This window comes from Gorilla gorilla, chromosome 10 (assembly GCF_029281585.2).
Source record: "Gorilla gorilla gorilla isolate KB3781 chromosome 10, NHGRI_mGorGor1-v2.1_pri, whole genome shotgun sequence".
Classification (NCBI taxonomy): Eukaryota; Metazoa; Chordata; class Mammalia; order Primates; family Hominidae; genus Gorilla; species Gorilla gorilla.
In genome coordinates this window covers 111,451,936-111,478,096 of record NC_073234.2, presented here as the reverse complement: position 1 = coordinate 111,478,096, position 26,161 = coordinate 111,451,936, and the positions used below count along the sequence as shown (strand labels likewise).

The following is a 26,161-nucleotide window of genomic DNA, read 5'->3' as shown; positions in this document are numbered from 1 at the left end:
TGTCTGATAACTTGCCATGGATGTGTTTATGCTTGCCATGATTGCCCACTTCCTTTTGGCCTAGAGTTCGGGAATTCTAGAATTGTCCCTCTCCAAGTGAAGATCAAGGAGTAGAGGATGAGGAGAGGGAGAAGAAAAGTTTGAAAAAAAAATCAAAGAACCTGGAAGGTTTGTTCTGTTAGATTTTGCAAAGAGCAGCAGAAAAAGCCAAATCTATCATAAAATATAACTTGATTTCTGATATTATATTATTCTAGTTCAATGATTCAATGAAATAAAGAGGAAGCATTTAAGGAGTGAGAGATGAGAAGTTCTGGGAAGCCACGCCCGCTTAGATAAGCAGCACCCTCAGCTTCCATGGTGCGTCTTTTCATTCTGCCATCGTTCCTTCTTTTGTTCCTTCCTTTCTCCACTCCTTTTATTCCTTTTGAATCTTTTGAGGACCTACTATGTTGTTTGTACTGAGCTGGGGGCTACAATAGAGATGACAGAATTGTAAGGTATACCTGGAAGAAACTGCCCCTCTCCACTTCTTCGGGAACAGAGTGAGAAAGGTATAAAGAAACAAATACAAATTAACCAGAAGGACAAGAAATATATACAGTCGATTCTCATGATTTGCAGTAATTATATCTTAGAAAGTTCATAAACATTGCATTAGTGAATCCTGAACCTTTGCTCCCAGGGGAAATATAGTAGGTTCCTGAGAGCCTCTGTTCACATTTTCGTCAATCAATACAAAATCTCATTGTATACATTTTTGTTTCAAGACACTTTTGTAATATATAGTTGATTCATTAACATTGAAATCACAGCCAACAGCACTGTAACTCATGCTTGATGCAGCTTATCTAACACACACACTTTGTCCCTAAACACATCGCAGCCTTCTTGCGCTTAACCCTAGACAGCACTTCAGCACCCATTTGGGGAATATTTTAAACTGCAAAATCACCAACGAAAAGCACACAAATGTGTAAACAAGGTGACACTAGACTGCAAAAAGGACACTTGTTTACAGTATAAGCACAGAAGCAGGAAGGCAGAGGGTCACTTTGTTTAACCTCAGTTGAGACTGTGTTCCTCCGGAGACTCAAATTTTTCACAGCTCTGAGTGTGTCCAAGAGTGACCACAAAAGCTCTGTAAATATTGATTTTGGAATAACAAATAAATTTTGGCAAGTAAGCAAACTTGTAAACACCAAATCCATGAATAATGAGGATTAACTGCATGTATATATGTACGTGTACACATACATACATACATACATAGGTATGTGAAGTTCATGTTCAGAAGAATTAATGACCGAAAGAGAGAAAAATACACTGGGAATATATCTATGGCGAAAGGGGGCAGTGAGCAGAGGTGAGAGAAGTGGGTATGGAGGGCCTTCCAGGACTGTGCATTGGTTGGATAGAGCTGAGTGGGGTGCAGGGTGTGTGTGAGGAAGAAAGGAGAAGGGGGCTGCTTTGGAAGCCAAGGGGAAGCAGCTTGGAAGGGAGGAGGAGGTCAGATCTGGGAGGTTTGCGGAAGTGCTCGGCTGGGTTTAAGAAATTCTGAGACACATGTGCAGGAGAGGGCAGAGAGTGAGTCAACCATGTGAGTCTCTTCCATGGGTTTACTCAACTCTGAATTTCAAATAAAAACCTTTTGTAAGAAATGACAAAATAATAGTTCCTCAAACATGGATTTGTAGATGAGAAGAATGTTTAGGAGGAAAGCATTTGGGGTTAGCCTTTGCTCATGAAAATGTTATTTCCATGAGCAAATAGGCATAACCTGCTCTGTTGGCAGAGCAAGAGAAACTGGGCTCAAAGCCAACAAATATGACACAGAAATAGGACTTTTGAAAATGAAACCCTGCAAGCACTTATCAAAACCTACTTGTGCTTTAAGTCATCAGAACAAAAGGTGTAAGTACCTGCTGTGATGAAATATCACTGCCTACTTAGTGGGAAAAATGTAAGCTGAGCTGGAATCTGAGTCAGAAAGAAACAGGTACAATGAAGCTTGCAATCAGGCTTACCTGGAAAAGAAACGGAAGTGAGTGAGAGGAAAATAAAGTATGATCAAGGCCAGCAGTTGTAAAGAACTTTTTCTCGTAACTTGAAAATAGCTTCCCTCCCTACTTCATCTACTTTTAACCCCTACCCAAGCTGGGGTAGGGAGAAGGGTGTTGGATTTGTGTTAACAACTACAGAATCAGGTTGCTGCAATGCAGTGAATGTTTCTGGCCTGGTGCAGGGGTCTTAAAGGAAATCTCCTGGCAGGGTGCAACTGTCTAAACTTCAAAGCAGCATGTCAAAACCTGGCTACAATGTGTTCACTGAAAGACACGTACCAGAATGTCCATAACAGCACCATTCATAATAATAACTCAGAACTGGAAATCACCCACATGTCTATCCACGGTTGAAAGGATAAGTAAATCATGGTATATCCACACATGGAACACTGTAGAGCAGTGAGTATGCACAGCCTAGATGTACACACAACATTATGGAGAAATCTTGCAAAAGGAATGTTGAGCCAAGGAGCCAGGCATGACAGAATATACTGTACGTGTCTGTTTATGCAAAGGAAAGATAAATAGCCGAACAGGTCAAGGTAATATGCTATTGGAAGTCAGGCAGTGGTTACCCCTAGGAAGCAGGATTTATAGAGACTGAAACGGAACTTAAGGGAGGCAACAGTGCGGTGGTGGTAATGTTCTGTTTCTGATCTGGGTGCTGATTGCACTGGCATGCTCAGTTTATAAAGTTCAGTGAGCTATACACTTACAATATGTGCATTTTTATGAATGGATAGGATGCTTCAATAACAATGTTTTTAAAAGTGTTTACCATTAGTTGGGGGGTGGGCTGGCAAGGGTATTCTGTATCACAAACAAACATTGCCTGGTGGCATCAGAGGACAAGGGCAAGTGCAGAAGGTGGCTTTTTCTTTGCTGCAAAGTCAACACAGAGTGAAACACTGAATAAAAGAATGCCTGGAACCTCATGTGAAATCTCATTCGCTCATTTATACGTTTGTTCATCCATACAACAGACATGTGCTGAGAGGGAGAATATACAATCAGGGTCTTAAAGACACACCATGTAGTAGGGAAGGCTGACAAGTAAACTGACAATGATGCAGTGTGGTAAATGCTTTGTTGAGGATAACACTAGGGTATTAAGAGAGTACTGATATGGCGGTCAAGGGCAGTGGACCCTAAGAGAAGGAGTCCTGACATGTTTGATTAACACTTGGACTGAATTTTCTCCAATGCCAAAAGTATTTCTTGAGCCTCTAAGGCAGTAATCTCATTTAAAATGCACACAGATCACCTGGGGATCTGAATAAAATGTGGATTCTGATCCAGCAGGTCAGAGCAGGCCTGATATCTGCATTTTTTTTTTTTTGAGACGGAGTCTTGCTCTGTTGCCCAGGCTGGAGTGCAGTGGCGTGATCTCGGCTCACTGCAAACTCCACGTCCTGGGTTCAAGCAATTTTCCTGCCTCAGCCTCCCAAGGAGCTGGGATTATAGGTGCACGCCATGCCTCAGACTCAGCCTCCCAAGTAGCTGGGATTACAGGTATGCACACCAAGATGCCCAGCTAATTTTTGTATTTTTAGTAGAGATGGGGTTTTGCCATGTTGGTCAGGCTGGTCTTGAACTCCTGACCTCAAGTGATCTGCCCACCACGGCCTCCCAAAGTGTTGGGATTACAGGCATGAGCCACCCGGCCAAGATCTGCATTTCTGATGAGGCTTCTAGGAGGTGCAGATGCTGCTGATCTTCAAACACACTTTGTGAGACCTAAGAGAGAAGGCCATGTGATGGTGGGCACTGTCTGGCTCCAACTCAGGACAGCGTGACAGCCTATTTGGTTCAGGCCAGTCCCTCCCAAGGACACAAGCCGAGAAATAAAAGACAGAACTGTGTGGGAGGAGACACGGGTGGCTGTGGGGCTTTCCAGACTCTGCCTGCGGTCAACCATAGGGTGGGGTGGGGTGCCAGAAAGGGATCTGGGAGGAGACCACTTACGCTATTTTACAAAATTGGCAGAACTTTTTCTCGTGCTTCTTTCATTTTGGCCTTCCCAGCTGCCAAACCTTGGTTTTTTTTTGTTTTTTGTTTTTTTTTTTTTTTTAGATGGAGTCTTGCTCTGTCACCAGGCTGTAGTGCAGCGGTGCGATCTCGGCTCACTGCAATCTCTGCCTCCTGGGTTCAAGCGATTCTCCTGCCTTAGCCTCCCAAATAGCTGGAACTACAGGTGTGCGCCACCATGACCGGCTAATTTTTATATTTTTAGTAGTGATGGGTTTTCACCATGTTGGCCAACATGCTCCTGATCTCTTGACCTGGTGATCTGCCCACCTTGGCCTCCCAAAGTGCTGGGATTACAGGCATGAGCTGCCGCACCCGGTCCCAAACCTTTTCTTGACATGCAGAACAGACTGGAGATGTGACTATAAATATAGAATTCATGTGCATGGCTGCACAAGGAAGAAGAAATTTCACAGAAGATGGAGAAACTGGTCAGGATTGCCTCAACTATGTTGTAAGGTGAACATTAAAAATGTGGCTAAAATCATTTCTTCTATTTGCTCACACACTGAAGGGAGGAAGAGAAGGGTGTCACATGCACCTTGTTCTCTTAGCAAGGGAGATTCTACTAGACTCTAGCCCAGACTGGAGGGTGGTGGGGGGCAGAGTCCTGAAGGGGAGGAGGAGAGCCCTGCCAAGGTTGCGGGAAGAGTGGGAGTGGGAAGGGCATGCAGGCTCAAGGAAGGGCAAGAGAGTGCAGAGAGCTTGAACACCTTGGTTCAGCATGGCTGACGCAGGGTGTATCGAGCCACTCAAGTGGAAGCTGCAGAGCCCTGTGGGGCCAGTGGTAGACACTATGAAGTCCACAGGAAGTCAGCAAGGGCTGTTTTTGTTTGTGGTTTGGGATTCCAGTGACCTTTATTTTTTTCATATCAATAAATACCCTTTTGACTGGGAAATATATTCACATTAAAATTCAAAAGGCTTACAAGATTATTCAGTTGAAATATCTACTTTTCACCTCTGTTCCTTGGCCTTCCTTCTCTGTCCACACAGGCAAACAATACCATGAGTTTCTTGAGCATCCCTCCAGAAGTATTTTATGTAGATATGAACAAATTTTTAGAATAAATTGTCTTCCCCCTTTTTACACAAAACAGTGAGTCATCCATAGTCAGAATTTCAACAGGCTCCCTGACCACACTGCTCCTTTATTTTTCCAGATGTCACTTGTCATCCAAGACACGGACTTCCTTGGTTTTCCTTCTTCATCGAGGCCATTCCTTTCCAGTCTCCACAGCTAGCGTCTCTTCTTCCCCCTGTGCCATCCACATGCTGAACTCCCAAATGTGTATCTCCAGCCCAGTTCCAGCTTTTCTTCTGGACTCATACTCATATGTCCAACTGCCTACTCAGCACCTCCACTCGAATCACAGACACCTCAGATTGAATACGTGAAAGATTGAGTTGGGCACAGTGGCTCACACCTGTAATCCCACCACTTTGAGAGGCTGAGGCAGGAGGATGGTTTGAGGCCAGGAGTTCATGACCAGCCTGGGCAACATAGCAAGACCGCTGTCTCTAAATAAATAAGTAAATAAAATTAGGGGGGAGAAAAGGATTGGACTCCTGAATTTACCCTCGCCCACTCCAGTCTGCTTCTCCCACAATCTCTCCTTCTCAGCTAATCCTACTACATTTTCCTGGTTTATCAGGTCAAAAGTCTTGGCATTATCTTTGACTCCTCCCTTTCCCTCATACTCCATATCTAAACTGCCAAGAAATCCTAGTAGGTCTGCCTTCAAAATTTATGCTGAATTTGATCACTTCTTACTAATTCTACTGCTGACTCCTGGGTCCAAGCCACCATCATCTCTCACCTGAGAATTGCTGCAGCTCTTACTTTTATTCTCTCTCCAGTCTGTTTTCCTATAATAATCACCAATAAAACTCTCTAAATGGAAAAGAACTACATGTTTGTCTTTTTTTTTTTTTTTTTTTTTTTTTTTGAGACGGAGTCTCGCTGTCGCCCGGGCTGGAGTGCAGTGGCTCAATCTCAGCTCACTGCAGACTCCGCCCCCCGGGGTTCACGGCATTCTCCTGCCTCAGCCTCCCGAGTAGCTGGGACTACAGGCGCATGTTTGTCTTTTAAAGCAACAAGGGAAGAGGGCAAGAGGATGCATGGGCTTGGGAGTTTATTTTCTCTCCTCCTGTCTACACCTCCTCTAATCTGTCTCCCATGCTGCCACAGAGAAATCTTTCTAAAAGACAAGTACCGACCATGCATATCCCAGTTAAGACTCGTCGACTTCTTGCAGCCTTAAAGGTAAGTTCCAAGCTCCTTCTCAAGGCATGTGAGGTTCTTTCAAGTCGAGTCCCTGCCTACCCCTTCAATTCACCTCCCGGGTCTACCCGACATGTTCTCACTTTGCCAACCACTGCAGGTTGCATCAGGGAGTTTTCTAGGCAGAATGTGGAGAAAGCAAAGAGGAGCAACATGTTTCTGGAGAAATAACACAAAAGCGAAGAAGTGGAGTTGTGAGATAGGCTGATGTGAAGGTGCAGTCCAAGGACAGAGTGCTTTGGGGGAAGAATGAAGTATGAGATGGGAATGGTAAGCAGGATCAAGACCCTGACAGACCTGGTGGCCACAGTAAGACTGGTCATTTATCAATCATGAACATTGCTGTGGACCAATATATAGAAATAAGTTTGATTTAGCTGAGCATGGTGGGTCACGTCTGTAATCCCAGTGTTCTTGGACCAAAGTGAGGGTCAGGCTGCTATTTCTTGTGGCCCAATAATGAGATGCAGGTGAACTGGGGAGGAAGCGAGTTTTTATTTCTGTAACCGGTTACGGGAATAGTGACCTTTATTTTTTTCTAAGGAGAAGGCCTGGAAATTATCACCAGACCAACTCAAAATTACAAAGTTTTCCAGAGCTTATATACCTTCTAAGCTATATGTCTATATGTAAGTGTGCATTCATCTAAAGATGTAAGTGATTAACTTCTTTCCGTCTGTAACTAATGTCTGAGTCTTGAAGACCTTCCTGTGGAGCGTCAGTAAATTAATCTAAATGGGTGCAGGTGCTGGGGTGATTACCCTTATCTTGTCTCCTGCTAAATCATGGAGGTTTGGGGAGTTCCTTCGAACTCCCAATAAACTTGTTTAATCATGCTTTAAGGTTCAGGAAAGGCCTAGGCAAAACTCTTGGTGAGCTTTTGTTACATTCCAGCCTTTGTATAAGGGTACTGGCTTTTAATATTTAATTTAACCACTCAGTCAGTACTGAAACAGTTGTTATGGAGGCCTGCGTTAGTGGACCTGGCCTGCCATACCAGCACTTTCTGGGAGGCTGAGATGGGCACATTGCTTGAGCTCAGGAGCTCGAGACCAGCCTGGGCAACATGGCAAAACCCTGTCTCTACAAACAAACAAACAAACAAACTAAAAATACAAAAATTAGCTCGGCATAGTGGCTTGTGCCTGTGGTCCCAGCTACTCAGAAGGCTCAGGTGGAGGATCACTTGTGCCCAGGAGGCAGAGGTTGCAATGATCTGAGATCGTGCCACTGCACTTCAGCCTGGGTGACAGAGCAAGACCCTGTCAAAAACAAAAACAAAAACAAATGTTTAATTTAAACCTGGGGGGTTTATGGCCAGGCGCGGTGGCTCACGCCTGTAATCCCAGCACTTTGGGAGGCCGAGGTGGACGGATCACGAGGTCAGGAGATTGAGACCATCCTGGCTAACACGGTGAAACCCCGTCTCTATTAGAAATACAAAAAATTAGCTGGGCGTGGTGGCGGGCGCCTGTAGTCCCAGCTACTCAGGAGGCTGAGGCAGGAAAATGGCGTGAACCCGGGAGGCGGAGCTTGCAGTGAGCCGAGATTGTGCCACTGCACTCCAGCCTGGGCGACAGAGAGAGACTCCGCCTCAAAAACAACAACAACTGGGGGTTTATACTACTTTGAAGATAATAAGCTGAGTGATTTAACTTGGTGTAAAGGTGGATACACATTTCTTTTTTTGTTTTTTTTTAATTGACATAAAAAGTGTATGTATTTATGGGGTATAGTGTGATGTTTTGATGCATGTAGAGGATACACATTTCTGTAAAAAAGAGGCAAGAGGCAGAGTTTAATCAGGAGCTAGCTAGACCACATCAGCAGGCAGAGCAAAGGGAGGAAACCATTCTGTTTAAATGGCAACATGGTCTCGAAGAGCACCCAACTGTGGAGTCCAGAGGTACTGCTGCAGTCTTCCATGTCATTTCTCAGAAAATTAGGATTCTCAACTCTTACAAACATCAAATGCCAAAATAACAACAACAAAAAAGTGAACTTATACAAGAAATGAGACTCATCTTTCATTTTAATATAATTTCAGATTTAAAAAATCATAAAAGCATACAAATATAATATTATAATATACTGCGAATAACTGGTTATTTAAAAAAAATTTGCCAAAGGTTTCTTTAAAAAAAAAAGCTTACATTCATCTTTTAATCCCTTGGATTGTATGCCAAAAATTCTAGTATTTGAAAATGGGCCTTAAATCAAAAAAGGCAGATAATATCAACTGGCAATGTTAGTAAGACCTTGAAGGATTTTAAGCAGGGGAGTGAGACGATTACATTAGAAAGAATGCTCTAGCAGATAACACAAGCAAGAAGGAAGAAAGATCTGTCCATGATAATGTGGTGGAAAACCAACAGATAAGGGCAAGTATCTGGGGCAAAACTGATAAACTCACCCAACTGAGACCAGGAGTCTTAGTAAAAATTGAGTTCCCTGTGAAGGACAGAAAACCCAAGATAACACCGTCTTAAACAAAGTAGAAATTTATTTCTTTGAGAAATTCAGAGCAGTTCACATGGGGTTTCCAAGATCCCCAGAGACCTGGCTATTTCCAGCTCATGGCTCCTTCTACCTTGCTGCTCCACCACTCTCAGCACATGGCTCCAACATCATGATACAACATGGTAGTCAGAGCTCTAGCCATCAATGTATCTTATCTACATTCCAGGAAAAGAATAGAGAAAAGGTTAAAAAGAAAATAAAGTTACTGTTAAGGACACTTCCTGGAAGTCATAATTGACAATTCCACTTACATTCCATTGGACAGAACTTAATGGCATGGCCTAACTGCAAAGAAGGTTGGGAAATGTCTACTTCCGGGTGGCCATGTGTCCAGCTAAACATGGAAGGTTTTACTACTAAGGATGAAAAGATATATAGGTATTAGGAGACAACTAATGATCTCTATCATGCCAGATGTATAACCCGGAGAGGAAAGAAGAAAGGCAGATTATTGAGGAGTGTGTGAGGGCACTGCATTAACTTGTAGGACTTCGTACCTTCAGAATTGTTCTTTCCCAAACACATCTCTACTTCTGGCCCCACGCCTTGATTCCTGCTAAGTCCACCTGAAAAATCTGCTCACCTCCCACTCCCCATGCTCAATGCTACCGTTTTTCCTATTAATATTCTGCTCATCCTCAAATCCCATCTCAAATGCTATGTTAATCATGACGTTATTCTTGACTTTTTCCAAAGGGATAGAACTTGTCCCTCTAGAATTTCATGTATAGTTTTTCTTGGGCCTTAGTCTCCTCTTAACACCATGTTGTCTTAGGTCATTAGTACAGCTGGGTACTAGAGTATAAATTATCCAAGAGGTAAGACAGAACCTTCCCCAATTATTTTCTAGGTAGCACAGTGTAGTAGAATGCATTTAATAAATATCTGCAAATTACATTGACTATTTCAAGAAAGGAAAGGTATATGTAAAGGAAGGGGAGAAAACAATGCAAAATCTTTTTGCCCTTTTAAGGGAAGTATTTGTGCAACAATTGAAATTTCCCGTAAATGCATTTCAAAACATATCTTTGCTAATGTTGCCATTCCTTTTTAGAGGCCTAATTTGGTGTGACTTGTTTTGCTGTACAAACCGTGGTTGCTTCTCACTTCCCAGGTTGTCCTAAAAGCTCTTGCTAACACAACAAGGAAAAATAACATTACAGTGGTTAAAATAGACAAAATAAAAGCCAACAGCAATAACCGTATTAGCTAACATGTAACAAATGCCCAATCTGTGCCAATCACAGTGCCAAGCAGTTCCCATACTTTATCTCATTTCATCTTTTCAACAACTGCACGGGCCACAGGTGCCTCAATTATCCTGAGGGGATTGAGGGATTAAGTAACTTTTCCAGGTGAATGGCAGGGCTGGAATTCTTCCTGTTCATGCGGCTCTATAAATATAGGTATTATTTCTTTTCATAATATTTTATATAGATCATCTTTTCATCTTTAAGTCTCCTTTGGTAACTAAACCCTGATATTACCCTTCTTTTATTATTATTATTACTATTATTTGTAGAGACAGGGATTCACCACATTGCCCAGGCTGAACTCGAACTCCTGGGCTCAAGCAATCTGCTTGCCTCAGCTTCCCAAAGTGCTGGGATTACCGGTGTGGGCCACTGTGCCCAGCCTTACCCTTCTTTTATAGATGCAGTGGAAAGCCTCATTTTTTGAAGCATTCTCAATTCCCCATTGGATATCAATAATACTCCAATTGCTTGTAAATTGCAAATTTTGTACATTCTATATTTGGGGTGAGTGGTATCTCAGAAAACAATTCCTACTGTAATTTATTTTTTGATGAATATATTAATGGAGGAATTTATTTGTGGTTGTGTGTGGATATTTTTACTTAAACACAAGTGGCATAAACTCTGTGGGTTCCTGGTAATCAATAATAGAAGATGATGATAATGACGTTCTTATTAAAACAAACTATCCTTTCTCCATACTAGATAAATAAGATGATTTGATTGTGTATTATTTGACTAAATGAATTCTATGGTATCTATTGTATTTGTCACCCTAGATTTGGTGACCTCAAAAAATGTTTGCGGCTCTGTGTGGTGGCTCATACCTGTAATCCCAGCACTTTGGAAGGCCAAGGCAGGTGGATCCCTTGAGCCCAGAAGTTTGAGACCAGCTTGGGCAACATGACAAAACCCCATCTCTACAAAAAATATAAAAATTAGCCAGGCGTGGTGGCGGGCGCCTGCAGTCCCAGCTACTTGGAGGCTGAGGCACAAGAATCGCTTGAGTCCAGGAGGTTGAATGTGCAGTTACCCATGATCATGCCACTGTATCCAGCCTGGGCAACAGGACACTTGCCAAAAAAATCCGAAAATGCAAATGTTGATGACAAATTCTTACACCCTATGAATTAGGACCTATGCATGTGTAAGGTATTAGATTTCATAGTTTGGGATTTTTTTGTTTTATTTTATTTTCCTTTGGCTTGCAGGGGCCAACACAAGGGTATCCAGAAATATAGCAGTTTTTTGTTGTTGTTGCTGGAGCTAAGTTTCGTCACTTTTGATAGAGAATTGAACCATACCAGCATGCTCAACCCATCAACTATCCCTCACACCTCTGAAATCTTTACTTTCTTCTTCTTCTCTACCTTTTTGCCTCTGAGTCAATCCTTCTGCAGAAACTTTCCTCTTCTCCAGAAACCCTTTCACCTGTATATCTAAACATGTTAAAGTTTTCTCTTGCCCTAAAAAGCAAACATTAAAAAAATACTTTCTCGGCCGGGCGCGGTGGCTCACGCCTGTAATCCCAGCACTTTGGGAGGCCGAGGTGGGTGGATCACAAGGTCAGGAGGTGGAGACCATCCTGGCTAACACGGTGAAACCCCGTCTCTACTAAAAATACAAAAAAAAAAAATTAGTCGGTCTTGGTGACGGGCGCCTGTAGTCCTTGGAGGCTCAGGCAGGAGAACGGTGTGAACCCGGGAGGCGGAGCTTGTGTGAGCCGAGATTGCGCCACTGCACTCCAGCCTGGGCGACAGAGCGAGACTCCGTCTCAAAAAAAAAAAAAAAAAAAACTTTCTCAATGCTGCATTCCTCTCTCTCTAGCTTCCCCTTTATCTTCCCTTCTCACATTGGCCAAGCAACTTGACAGTGGTTTATGCTTCACCTCCCTCTTCTCTTCATTGCTCAATCCACTACTCTCTGGCTTCCATCTTCAACCAAATCACGGCAGTCAACAAAATCACCACCTTCCCCATTCTCACCCCACTGCCAAATCTAGAGAATTTTCACTTCTTACTTCGGTGGTCCTCTGGACTGCATCTGGCATTGTTGGTTGGCTCTTTCTGGTTTATTTCATGGGTTTCTCTTCCTCTAGCCCTTTTTAAAACAATAAATTCTGGTGTTCTCTCAGCTTCCAACCTGTTTTCATTACCCTTCTCTTTACACACTCTTCTTGGGTTGAGCTTACCCACTGTCATAATTTCATCCACCACGTTATGTGACGTGGTCACATCTACCTGGCACTTCCCCAGAGCTATGGACTTAAATATCCAAGTGACTCATGGACATCTCCACTTCGACTCCCATAGGTTCTCAAATTTCATATGTCCAAAATTGAATTTAGCATCTTCCCCTTAAATCTGTCTGATTTAGTTTGAATATATGTCCCTACCAAATCTCATGTTGAATTATAATCTCCAGTGTTGGAGGTGGGGCCTGGTGGGAGGTGTTTGGGTCACGGGGACAGATCCCTCATGGCCTGGTGCTGTCCTCGCCACAGTGTCTTGTGGGATCTGATTGTTTAAGTGTGTGGCACCGGCCCCGCAATCTCTTGCTCTTGCTCGGGCCATGTAGAGGCCTGCCCCTTCTTCACCTTCTGCCATGATTGTAAGCTTCCTGAGGCCTACCTGGAAGCATACCGGAGCTATGCTTCCTGTACAGCCTGCGTAACTGTAAACCAATTAAACCCCTTTTCTTCCCAGTCTCAGGTATTTATAGCAATGCAAGTACAGCCTAACATACTGTCCTCTTCATATAGACTACTACCTCTGGTTAATGACTAGCCAGCCACTGAAGCTGAAAGCCTGGGCCACCTTCGTCTCCTCTCAATCTGTGAATCCACTTATCTAAGTATTCCTTCCATTCATTCCTTCCTCTCTATCCTAACTTACTACTTACCTATGTCAGGCCCCCAGCATCTTCTGATTGAGCCATTTTAATAGTTTCCTAAATCTCCTGCTAATGGTTTTGATACCGCATTTTATAACATGAGTCTGACCATGCTTTATCAGTCCCCTGCTGAAAACTCTTCAGTGGGTCCCCCATTAATGCACCCAGGACTAAAAGGCCACCTGTTTAAGGTCCTACGAAACCTAGCCTCTTCCAATTTTTCCAGTTTTAATTTTGAGGCCCCACCCTAAAGGCAAGGCATCCTTCAATCCTCCTTCATCTGCCACAAGGGCCCCAGAGCTGAGCTAGATGTCCCAGCTCTGCACTCCCATTGCGACCAGTGCATAACTTTTATAGAAATTCATTAGTTTCTAAGATGGGAATGTTGGCTTTCTCCGTTTGAGAGATGCAGGTTCTGGGGATGTACATAATAAACACTGAAACTGACAAAACAACTGTTTAAACCTTGAATTACTTACAGGTAAAACAAAATGAATTACTGTGCCTCCCCGTCGGGGAATCGAACCCCGGTCTCCCGCGTGACAGGCGGGGATACTCACCACTATACTAACGAGGAACCGCACGAAAGATGGCCTCTTGATAGGCCTTTTCTACGTTTTTGCTCCGCCCCGCCCTCGCTACATGCAAACACCGATGAACCTGATTTTCTTATGTTTGCCACCACAGCTTCCACGAAAGTTGAACAGAGCCAAAATGGTAGTGTTCAGTTTTATCTCCCCCTCCATTCTCATCATTTCCCTTCGGCCACCCTTCTAACTGCCCCTACTCCCCTCCTCTTCTTCAGCTCCAGGAGCTCGCTTGGTCCCCCTCAACATCCCTAACACACACGCTCCCAGGTAGCCAAGCGCCCGCTTGGCGCGCGGCACCATGGAACTTGTAGTTCCTTCACCCATCCCCCAACGCTTGTCTGACTTTGAGAAACTTCCTTTCCCGGCGTGCACCGCGAATCCCTCCTCCTCTTCTTTACCTCTCTCCCTCCTCCTCAGGTTCTCTATCGACGAGTCTGGTAGCTGAGCGTTGGGCTGTAGGTCGCTGTGCTGTGTGATCCCCCAGAGCCATGCCCGAGATAGTGGATACCTGTTCGTTGGCCTCTCCGGCTTCCGTCTGCCGGACCAAGCACCTGCACCTGCGCTGCAGCGTCGACTTTACTCGCCGGACGCTGACCGGGACTGCTGCTCTCACGGTCCAGTCTCAGGAGGACAATCTGCGCAGCCTGGTACAGTGGGGCGCCTGCCCAGTGCCCGCCTCTCCCGGGCTCCCTGCCCCTCGCCCCTAGTCCTTGCGGGCTCCCGGATCTCCGGCTCACCCCGCCGCGGCCCCTGCCTAGCCCCACGTCCGCGTCTGCTCTTCTGTAGCCCCCATCCAACTCATGTTGTGCACTTCTCTTCAGCCCCCGGATCTCTCACAGCACCCCTTCTCAACCCCGCTTACGCCTCTGCATCCCTTCCCTCACCCCCCACTTATACGTATGTCTCCTCCGCCCCTCGCCCGGATCCTCTCTCCGAGGTCCCTGGGCACATCCAGCGCCTCGTCCACTCCTCTCATCTCACCCAGCCCTTAGGTGTCGTCTTTGCAGTAGCCCCCATAATTTTAGTTCCTGGCTCTAATTACTCCATGGCCTCCCCAGTGCTTCGGCCTGCGGCCCAGAACCCCCTTCTTCAGGCCCCAGACTTTTCCCAGCCCCCTGGGCACCTTCCTCAGTCAACAATCTCACCCAAGTCTCAGATCCCATGTCCTGTCGATCCCTGATCCCACGGTTGCCTCCCGGGAACCCTTATTTCAATCCACAGGTCTGCAGGGCACCACCCATCCGTCTCCCTCCTAGTTCCCTGGATCTCCCTGCTAGTCGTTCTCAAGCCTCTTAGGATTTCCAGCCCCGGCTGGGCAGGCCTCTTCTTTCCGCCCTACTTTGAAACTAACAGTCCCTGCTTGCTAACTCTAGGCGCAGCTCTCTGTCTTCAGGGTCCTTTCTACTTTTTAATCTTATCAACTTTCTTCTAATAATTTAAGAACGGATGGGACATTCAAATTTTCTAAGGATGATTCAATACGCTTTTTTAATAGTTGGTTCCAAGGAGCCAAGTAGTTATTTCACTTAGAAAACACATACTTCTACAAACTCTATAACCATTGGAATGAAGAAATGTTGTAGATTCATGGAATATTATTCAATGATTTTATCTGTATCATAACCTATATTTAATGTTCTTGCTCAAATTGCCCGATAGTATTTGGTTTATACCTTTCACCTGAAGGTACCTTTCACCTGAAGAATTTCATAGAAGATCATTTTAAAAATAAGAGGGTCATGAAAAGACAGCCAAATTCGGCTTCTTCACCAGGGCAGGATGCTACATGTGTATTTTACACAGTGTAGCATGGTGAAATCTACTAAAGCACATCAATAAGCAATCAGATCAGATCGGGCAGATAAGAATTGGTGGCTTTCAGGCCTCTTTTTCCTACTTGTGTAGGAAAGATCTGCATTTTGATTTCATTAATATGAACTAATAAGTACTTACTTTCTTACTCTTCGTCCTTCAACATTTTGCTAAACTGATTGATTTGAAAAATAGGTCGATTCCTCTATGTACTGATAGGTAATCAACAAAAGTACTATAAGAAAGAAAATAAAGATATTATAAGCAGGAAGGCGTCTATTTCCTTGCAGATCGCACTTTGGTCTTCTTGAAGTACCATGCTATCTTTAATTGCAGTAGCAACTTTGCCTGGGCAGGGCTGAAGTCCTATTTCAATGCGGTTTCAAAACTAAACACCGCATGTTCTCACTCATAAGTGAGAGTGGAACAATGAGAACACATGGACACAGGGAGGGGAACATCACACACCAGGGCCTGTTGGGGCTAGGGGCCTAGGGGAGGGATAGCATTAGGAGAAATACCTAATGTAGCTGACGGGTTGATGGGTGCAGCAAACCACCATGGCATGTGTATACCTATGTAACAAACCTGCACGTTCTGCACATGTACCCCAGAACTTAAAGTATAATAATAAAAAAAGAAAAACCACACTGTGGGACTGCCATATTTGAACATGTGTTTATATGTCCTACATTCAAAAGTACTAGAGATTTAAAAATTAAGCAATTCAGGACACTTGTGTTCAGATGTGAATAATTGCAAACCAAAACCGAGGTCGCTAGTGGAAGAAATTTAAAGAGGTTTTTCTAATATATGAACAGCAAATTCTTCCTTGAATCTTTAGCTGCAACATATATTTCAGAAGAAATATTCCAATTGGTTTAAGATATAATAAAACCTTGACTAAGCCCCAAACCCACTCAAAGCTCTCAGTTAACTGGAAAGTTCTTGTTCTTCACCTTTATTTTAAAAAATTAAATTATAAACTATGCTGAAAAAAGTAAAAGAATGAACATTTTTATAGCTTTTTGCTGCTTAATGTGACCTCACACTTACCTTTGTTTTGTAAAATAAAAACTTTAAAAAATTTATGATTTGAAGTTCAGGTGTACTTCAAATGTGCAGGTCTGTTACATGGGTAAACTTGTCTCATGAGGGCTTGTTGTACAGATTATTTTGTCACCCAGGTATTAAGCCTAGTACCCATTAGTTATTTTTCCTGATCCTCTCCCTTCTCCTACCCTCCACCCTCCAGTAGGCCCCAGTGTATGTTCCCCACTGTGTGTCCATGTGTTCTCATCACTTTTGTAAAATGAAAACTTTACCTCTGTTCTGTAAGTAAGCAAGAGTCAGGATGTTTAAATTTTGAAAAGAATGTCCCAATCTAAAAATCTGCTCATTGTTTTTACATTCCCCAAATCTAGAGAAAAGTAAGATTTTAAAATTGTGATTTCTGGTTGGCATGTCTGTTTAGCAAATTAGAGCCTGGAATTATAATAATGTTAGGTGTTATACAAGGAAGGCAATTTATGGTACAAAATAACATGTTTATAATTGTTTGCTTATTTATGACAAAAGCCTTAGACCAGGAGCTTATCCTTATTAATTAGTTAATTAATATTTATTTAAAGTTAACTTGTTTCTTTCCTCCACTAGATTGTGGACTCTTGAATGTAGAGACTGTGTTTCATAACTCTTTGTATCTCAACTTCCTAGTATAGTCTATGTCTGGCATGTAGAGGACATTCAAAAGTTTGATTAATGGATGATTTCAGTTAGAAAACAGTGCCTAAGCTTAACATGGGCTACATTGATAATAGTGCCAGCTGTATTTCAGAGGTGAGATGGGAAGACCCAGTGCCAGTGCGGAATCAGGAGAGACGTCATGTCTTCTTTTCCTCTCCGTTCTTAGAGTTTGTGATGTTGAGGAATGCTGAAGGAGCCTTAATCGGACAAATTCTAAGCTTTCTAAAATTCTTTTCAAGTTTTGGGTTATTTACACTGAAGTTTGATCCTCCAAATTTATGATAACTTTCATACATTTGTTTCTTTTCACTGAAACCTTCAGAAATGTTTAGGTGATCTTTTGGTTAGTGGCTCAAGAGGTTTTAGTGCCATGGCCAAGGCAGAAGCCAGCAGTTAACAATAGGTATTTCTGACTGCAAACCATCTTGTTTTCACTAAGTAAATGGCTCAACTGGGAATCAAATCAAGGTGTTTTTTTAGTTTTAGCTTTGTGTTTCACACATAAACCTATTTTTTTTCCATCATATCCCTGCACATAGCAAGTAGAAAATGTAAATTTAGACATCATAATGAGGCATAAAGCTTTTTTTTAAAAAAACTCTGCTTTGTTCTAGAAAGGACTGAGACTGCTTGAAGCAACATATATAGTATAAGATTAAAAATAATTAAATAATTTGCAGGAAGAGAGAATAGGGATAGGAGAAACAAAACCCATGGCATAAAGCCCTCTATACTTTAAAAGAAGTGGGCCACAGGGTTGACATGGAGCTTCCTACCAGCCTGTGCAAAAAAGGAATCAGATATCTATTCCATGTCAACTGACCAGCTACTGAGAAGTACAACTGCTTTTTAGGGGGATGGAGGGTATTGTTCAAAGAGGATACTGTGAAACATATAAATTATGTCCTATAATTAGTAGAGCTGTTGATGCTTAACACGTTTCTTAAAAAGTACTAAATCCAACTTGTCAACAATCCAGTTTTCTTTATTTTTCTTTCTTATTACAGTTTTTGACTATTTTTTTTTTAAATAACATCGCTGAAATTTGAAGGGGAATTTTAAAAAGTAGTTTGCAAATGATAGTTGAGGCTTAGGACTTGAGATAATACAGCTTAAACATTGCATTTTTTGTTTTCTCTTGGTCTAGGACCTGCTTCATGCATTAATTGACACCTAGTGTTTTTGAGGCAGAGTGCTAAACCCTGGGAATACAGACCTAAGTAACATTCTCTGTTTTAGAACCCTTAGTCTAATGGAAAAAGAAATCATTATAATGCAGTACAGTAAGTATTATAGGAAAGGGTAGGGCCAAGTGCTATAACAGACACAGGGAATATCAAAACGTTTCACAAAAAATAGTTGTCACTATGACACTTCTGATTCTGAACAGATTTGGAAAGTTTAACCAATATAGAAAACAGAATATGTTCCACTGGGAAATGACCCAGTTAATTCATCTATATAAGCATGTGTTATAAACGCAAGATACTCAAATCAAGTTTTTAAAACAAGTTAGCTATTCTGAATAGCTATTCAGAACTAGGTACTAGACTATGAAGAGACTAGAGAGGTACTAGAATATGAAGGAGTAACCCTATTATTTTAAATAAGATATAAACCGTATCTTCTACTAATTTAGAGTAAGGATAACAGATGAGGTACCCCCAAAAGAAAGTACCCAGGGGCAGCTGGGAAATGGCTGGTTCTTGGCCTCACATGTAGCCAGGTCAGATTTCAGAAAAGGAAACAAATAATGCCAGAGGTAGGGAGATCTGGTAGAAAGCAGTTCTACCAGTCCAGGGCCTGACCTGGGTTAGTAGTGGAAAGAAAGGAGAAGTATGAAGACATTGTGAAAGAACAACTTTTAAGTGGCTGTGTGGGGTTGGGAAATGGGATCAAACCTTAGGTAACTGGAAGAGTTCTTTTAACAGAATCAAGAAATCTGGGGAGAAATCTGATTCAGGGAGTATAAAAATCATTTTTGGAATTTTTAGAAGCCTATTCAATGTGTGGTGCTATGTCCCATGGAAATGTTGAGCAGGCGATTAGACTGAGGTCCTGGGGAGGGAATACAACTGTAGAACTAGAATGGCAGGCATCTTCACAGAGATACTAGTTGAAGATGTGGGCATGAGTAAGAGCTAGGGAGTGAAGGATATGGCAAGAAAATCAAAGGACCGGGGCTAGAACATTGGGATATATCCATATTTTTGAATTGGAATAAAGGAGGGGAAAGGAAAAAAACATTAGACAAATAGAGAACCATTTATGATGTATGCGTACAGGCAAAGAAGTGAAGGAAGGGGTTTTAACCAGACGACATGGTCCATAAGGGCTGTGAGTAGACAGAGGTCAAGGTTATTGGACAGAAGAGACTTTGTTGATTGGGGTGGGGGCTGCCCTTTCAATAGCAAGAAGCCAGATGGAAGAAGGGGAAAGGGAGGATGATTAATGAGGAAGTAGAAGTAGTAGTGAGGAAGTAGAAGTAGTAGTCATAGCAGTCAAAAACTCCCTTGGAGTTTAAGGAAGGAAGGAGGAAAACTAGAATATTTAGGGTAGATCCATCAAGTAGAATTTTGTTTATGTTGTTAGGAAACAGTCTTGTGGCATAGGAAGGTTCAAGATTCTAGGACAAGAGATTAGTTGAGAGATAATTAAAGAGTATGATTTCTAGGGCTCAGGATTTTGGGGATAGAAAATACTCTGACACTTGATGCCACTCCTTCATGCCCAAAGCAGTTGTCCTTAATTGGCCATGGCAAGTAGATATGGCCTCCCAATCCTCTGCAGAATCATTTGGTCTGAGTTGCCATACCAGGTTGGGCTTTTTCTAGATATACAACCACAGTGATATACAGTTTGCTGATTTGCTTAACGAACATGAAGTTTGAAAGTACATGAGTTCTAGGAGGAAATATATTGTGTAATGTATTGAGGAGCCAGAGTGAAAGAAACTTAAGTTATAGATAAAGTTTTTCATAATAGAGAAAATTTTAGGAGTCAGAAGCAAACATATTTTGATTTAGATTTGACTTTTACTTAAAGCCCAAAATTTGTGTGACTGTCCTAGGGTTACTTAACAATATATATGCAAATCTTAGAACCCAAAAATTTTCAGGATGCTTAGAGTCCCAAAAAATGAGACCTAGACTAGCTTTTGACTCTTTAATTCTTCTAATTTCACTCTGTATTTTACTCTCCATAAGCAACTAGTTGTTGTAGCCTATATCTAATATGAGTTTTTTCTGGTAAATGAAACTATTTTCTTACTATTTAAAAATATTAATTTTAGGTTTTGGATACAAAGGACCTTACAATAGAAAAAGTAGTGATCAATGGACAAGAAGTCAAATATGCTCTTGGAGAAAGACAAAGTTACAAGGGATCGCCAATGGAAATCTCTCTTCCTATCGCTTTGAGCAAGTATGAATGTTATGATCTTTCTCTTTTACAGCTAAATAATGGGGAAACATATTCTTAACTAATTTAAATATTTTTTCTTTTTAAATTTTAGTTTGTAAATATGTAATGATTGGTACACTACTTATCCTGATCTTCTGTTCAGATTAAAGTTGATACAGCAGTTAAAATTATATATACTTAAGATACTAAAAATGTTGTTTTTTATAATACAACAAGGACTTTGGGAACTGTTAGTTTCTAAACGATTCATCCTTTTACTAAGATCTAGAGTGAAGGTGGGGGCATGCCATCATAAGAAAGCATTTCAAGATAACCTGGGCAGCTTTACAAGCTGCACCTTCCTTGCCCTTGCCCCAGAGGCCAGCTGCATTTATTAATGGGACAATGATAATGCCAAAGATAGAACTGTTACAGTGCAGCAATCTTGGCATAAGTGCTTTAAATGCATTCTTGTATCGAATCCTTACAGTAATCCTGCTGGTATAATCTACACTTAAAGATGAGGAAAGCGAACCTTAGAGAAATAACTTATTCAAGAAAGTGGCAACCAGAATTGTCACATTGGGAGTATATGCCACCTCTTGATATATTGGGGAGGGGAAAGAGGGTGAAAACTATTGGCCTAGAACAAGGGTGATCTACCCCAGTTGTTCAGAGGCCAGTGTTTTCATGCCTTCTCTTTCCTTTTAAGAGAAGGGAAACACTTAAGTCTAGCTTGTGAGGTAGATGGTATTCACCCCATTCTACAAGGAAACTGTGGCATAGGGAGGTCAAATAATTTCCCCAAGTTTACAGTACCAGTAAGTGATAGAGTCAGGATTCGAACACCAGCAGGGCTGCTGGTCTCTAAAGCTCTGCTGTTTCCTTATTATCAGTGCTTCTCAAACTCTCTGGGGGTAAAGAACCAATTTTTATCCTCTTCAATCTGTCATAGACTGATACTTTTGTACAATGCAATAAAAATGAAATATGAGGAAGAAGAGATGAAATACAAGCACACATTTTTTATTATTAGATTCAACAGACATAAAAATGACTCTAAAAGTTTTGCAGTGCTGACTCTCAACTTCTGGTCTTGTCTTGTCCTGGGCTGGTAACAGTTTGCAGACTAGCACTGCTCTGTGTCATGCTCTGGCACCTGCTGCTGTGGTAGTTGAAGCCCCAAAATGATTTCTTTCACTTTTCCACTCTAATAAAATATTAAATGATATCACAGATGCAAAGTACGTGACACACAACGGGGTAGTCAACCACTGTTAGTTGCCATTAAGCCTTCGCTAGCAGTTAGCATGGGAGAGGTAAAAGGACCCACAGGCTGGCAATTAGGTAGGAAAACTGAGAGGAGACTTACCCACTGAGGATGTGGCATACCTAGAGCTTACTGCCAATCAGTGATGAGAATGCATACTATGTTATTTATATTATTCAGTGTATGTATTATGAGTTTAAATTTTCACTAGATGGAATCATACTCTACTAATATATTTATTTGTTTCATACAGAAATCAAGAAATTGTTATAGAAATTTCTTTTGAGACCTCTCCAAAATCTTCTGCTCTCCAGTGGCTCACTCCTGAACAGACTTCTGGGAAGGAACACCCATATCTCTTTAGTCAGTGCCAGGTAAAAAGGATTCCAGAATGATTTCTGATGCAGAAAATTTCAGCACATACGGTTGAATGAAGCAAAATGAACAGTGGTTTTATGGATTATGTAGGTTTTACCTAATAAAATGTATTAATTGATCTTATAAAAACATATAAGATGAATTATATATTTTCATTTTATCTTTCACTATTAATACACTCATGCCTTACTTTAAATAAGAAGCTTCTTTCAGTTTGGAAATATGTCCACCTAGATTGGACTTTCTAGGCCTGACTTAGAACTTGGCAGAGAGTAGGTACTCAGTAAATAGTCATAAAATGAAAGGAAAAATTAATACATAATATGTACTGGTTATGAAAAATGCTAATAGTAAAGAAATGGAAAGTGAAAGCTTTAATTTCCAAACCTTTTCCAGACACCATTGCCCAGAGGTAACCACCATTGAGTTTGGAATGTAGCTTTTCCATATTTTTCTTACACATTTACAGAAGTATGTATTATATCAATATATTAACTGTACCTTTAAAATTGCATGACTTAAACTACTTTTGTTTTCTGTTTTAAAACTAAGGGTAAAGAGCCATACAATTAGAGATAACCTGTCACAAGGATAATACATTTCAAACTGTCTTCTGAAAGAAAAAATACCTACTTTTCATAGTAATCAAATAATTTACAATTAAGGGAACTGACTTCATTAAACGTTTGCTCTATTTCCAGGCATTGTGCTAGATTCTTTACACGTTTCATCCCTCCCAATATTCTTGTGTGTTAGGTTGAAATTTCAATACAAGTCCATTTAAAAAAGGAATTAGCATATGAATCAGACCTGTTTACTTTCTATGGCCACTTGAAACATCTTTTTAATCTAAGAAACCCTCAGTTTAATAATCTAGAAGAGATGAAATGTTCTACGCAAGAGTGTACAAATTGCACAATCTGTATCTCATAAATATCTGGTTTTCAGGCAGTATTTCTTAATAGAATGTCTATTAACCAAAGTTGGCAAGAAATGCAAGATTTGTGAGTCATGAAAATGTTAATTTTGAATATATTATTCCATTTCTTATTAGCAGCAGTGTTGGGAATATGGGAAACAGATTTCAGCTAAATTAATAAATGATTGTGGTGATAGGAATCATGTAGACATGATTTTGTTTGATGAATTTGCTTACGGTTGTTCTGTATGCATATTTGCCTGGGTTTGGCCTCATCCAATGAAATAAATTTAAAAACCCCTTTGGTATTGCCATGTCACCTAACTAGAAACCATTAAGGAACTATAGAGGCATGGTCTTGGAACTCTATTTTGGGAGAGAGAACCAGGTGGCTCTGCTAGTCCTACTTAATCCATCTAGAGGTCATTTGGGAGCCTATATCTTTGGAGAATTTTCTAGAACTGAAATGAAAAGACCTGGAGTTTGGGGGTTTTAAGAAAGCTTGTGGTGGAATGAAGTATGTTTAGGATTTGTAATAGCTTCAGAGAAGGGTGTTAAAATCAGAATTCCTTTGAGTTTAGTAGACTGTCTCAATGAGGCTGGGTTTCCATTTCATTGTTCACCAGCAATAGACAGACTTATTTGTAAACAGACCGGGTATAAGATTGTAGGTGCTGTTTTTTTTTTTTTTTTTTTTGGAGACAGGGTCTTGCTGTGTTGCCCAGGCTGTAGTGCAATGGTGCGAACTTGGGTCACTGCAGCCTAGAACTCCTGGGCTCAAGCGATCCTTTTACCTCAGCCTCCTGAGTAGCTGGGACTACAGGTGTGCACCACCATGCCCAGCTAATTTTTTTTGTGTAGAGGTAAGGTCTCACTATGTTGCCCAGGCTGGTCTCAAACTCTAGAGCTCAAGCAATCCTCTCATCTGAGCCTCCCAAAGTGCTGGGATGGCAGGAGTGAGCCACAGCACCCGGCCTCTGGCCATACTGGATGGAACCAATGTTAATAACGATTGGTGTGGCAGTACAGAAACACTTTGCATATGATATGAATGAATATGTTTAGATGGTATTGAAAGAGACTGTTCTTTCTCCCTTCTTTGCTTCTTTGTTTTACTTACAAGGTTTGCTGCAAGATTGAAGTGTCAAGACTGCAGCAACATTTCTCAGGGTGTGTTCATTAGAACACTGACATCCCATTAGGTGTTAAACCAGAGAGAAATGGGTTTTGCGTTAACATAAATGTAAGAAATCAAACAGGTTCTTTATTGTAGGTCTGTTCAGAGCCTTCAGGCGGCTAATGTTCTAGTGGCTCTGCAAGACAGCGGTGCAGTATGCCATACTTCTCAGGTCTGTTTTGCTACAGAGCCCTTTTTTCTCAGGTTTCTAAAAGCTTCTCACTGGGCACTACTGTCACCCAGACCATAGAGTAGGAAACACTGCTTAAGAGTTTCTCCATGCTTCAACTGAAATGTGAGGGTTAACCATAGATTAAAATGGAAAATCTGATTTTTAAAAGTCCAAGAATCTATTTTTGGACTTTAAAAGATCCCAAAAGGCCAGGCGTGGTGGCTCACGCCTGTAATCCCTGCAATTTGGGAGGCCGAGGTGGGCAGATCACCTGAAGTTGGGAGTTCGAGACCAGCCTGACCAACATGGAGAAACCCCATCTCTACTCAAAATACAAAATTAGCTGGGCGTGGTGGTACATGCCTGTAATCCCAGCTACTCGGGAGGTTGAGGCAGGAGTATCGCTTGAACCTGGGAGGTGGAGGTTGCAGTGAGCCAAGATCGTGCCATTGAACTCCAGCCTGGGCAACAAGAGTGAAACTCCATCTCAAAAAAAAAAAAAAAATCCCAAGAAATGAGGACTGATTTTATTTTAATGTCCAAGAACAATGCTGCAATTTTTAATGATTTCTTAATGACTTATGTGAAAGATAAATAGCTATTTCTTCTTGTTTCTCCCTTTTTCAGGCCATCCACTGCAGAGCAATCCTTCCTTGTCAGGACACTCCTTCTGTGAAATTAACCTATACTGCAGAGGTAAATATTACGAATTATTAACTCAATTAAATGATGCATATCAGTAAATATGGTATAAATGATAAGGAGAGATGATAATTGAATTCCTAGAGCTAGAATTATTTTTCTTAATGAAATTCTACCTGAAATATGTAAAAAAAGAGGCTGTGGCACTCATTCTGAATCTCTACTTTAAAGGCAGTTTTAAACATTTTAACTGTGAAAAAAAGGAAATGGAAACCAATCTGACTTTTAAAAAGGAATTCAGGGCTAGGTGCGGTGGCTCACGCCTGTAATCCCAGCACTTTGGGAGGCCGAGATGGGCGGATCAAGAGGTCGGGAGATCGAGACCATCCTGGCTAACATGGTGAAACCCTGTCTGTACTAAAAAAAACACAAAAAATTAGCCGGGCATGGTGGTGGGCACCTGTAGTCCCAGCTACTCGGGAGGCTGAGGCAGGAGAATGGCGTGAACCCAGGAGGCAGAGCTTGGAGTGAGCTGAGATGGCACCACTGCACTCCAGCCTGGGCGACAGAGCCAGACTCCGTCTCAAAAAAAAACCCAAAAAACAAAAAAAACAAACAAAAAGAAGAAATTCAGAATCCTGGATCTAAAAATAAGAACTTAGGAACAATTTTTACTTAACTTTTAAAAATTGACATTTGCAGGATTCAAGTTTCTATAGATGCATTCTGTAGCCATATAAGCCTAGTGGGCATATATTCCAGACTTGTCTTTATGCAATTCCAACTTATTCCCTTGGTAGGTACTGCTAATCCTTTTTGGAAAAGGTGGACTGTAATTACTAAATAATCACTATCCCGGAGGCTAGACCTACTTAGACCAAGCAAATAGAATGAGGACCAACCCATATTTATGGGGCCTTCTTGCTTCCCAAATCATCCCACAACCAAATTACATCTAGGATAGTGCAGTGATATATTATACTTAGAGGCAAAGAATCCCAGGGCTC

General features: G+C 41.6%; 1 protein-coding gene, 1 long non-coding RNA gene and 1 other non-coding gene across 4 annotated transcripts in view; 1 reads left to right on the top strand and 2 right to left on the bottom strand.

Moving 5' to 3' along the window:
- Window positions 1-310: 310 nt before the first annotated feature.
- LOC129525762 (uncharacterized) lies at window positions 311-13,935 on the bottom strand. The gene is made up of 3 exons (XR_008670228.2): window positions 13,607-13,935; window positions 1,923-2,027; window positions 311-473 (listed from the first exon to the last, which is right to left on the bottom strand). It is a non-coding gene; the product is annotated as an uncharacterized lncRNA (long non-coding RNA).
- Window positions 13,552-13,623, bottom strand: TRNAD-GUC (transfer RNA aspartic acid (anticodon GUC)). The gene has a single exon. It is a non-coding gene; the product is annotated as a tRNA-Asp (tRNA).
- Window positions 13,926-26,161, top strand: part of LTA4H (leukotriene A4 hydrolase) — a 34,855-nt gene continuing 22,619 nt past the window's right edge. Inside the window, exons 1-4 of one of the 2 annotated variants that reach the window (XM_004053709.4) lie at window positions 13,926-14,283; window positions 20,487-20,617; window positions 22,120-22,240; window positions 25,140-25,208. In XM_004053709.4, coding sequence (XP_004053757.1) covers window positions 14,125-14,283; window positions 20,487-20,617; window positions 22,120-22,240; window positions 25,140-25,208 — 480 coding nt within the window. In that variant the 5' untranslated portion in view covers window positions 13,926-14,124. The remainder of the gene's footprint in view (window positions 14,284-20,486; window positions 20,618-22,119; window positions 22,241-25,139; window positions 25,209-26,161) is intronic. The other variant, XM_063694222.1, reaches the window with a different exon arrangement.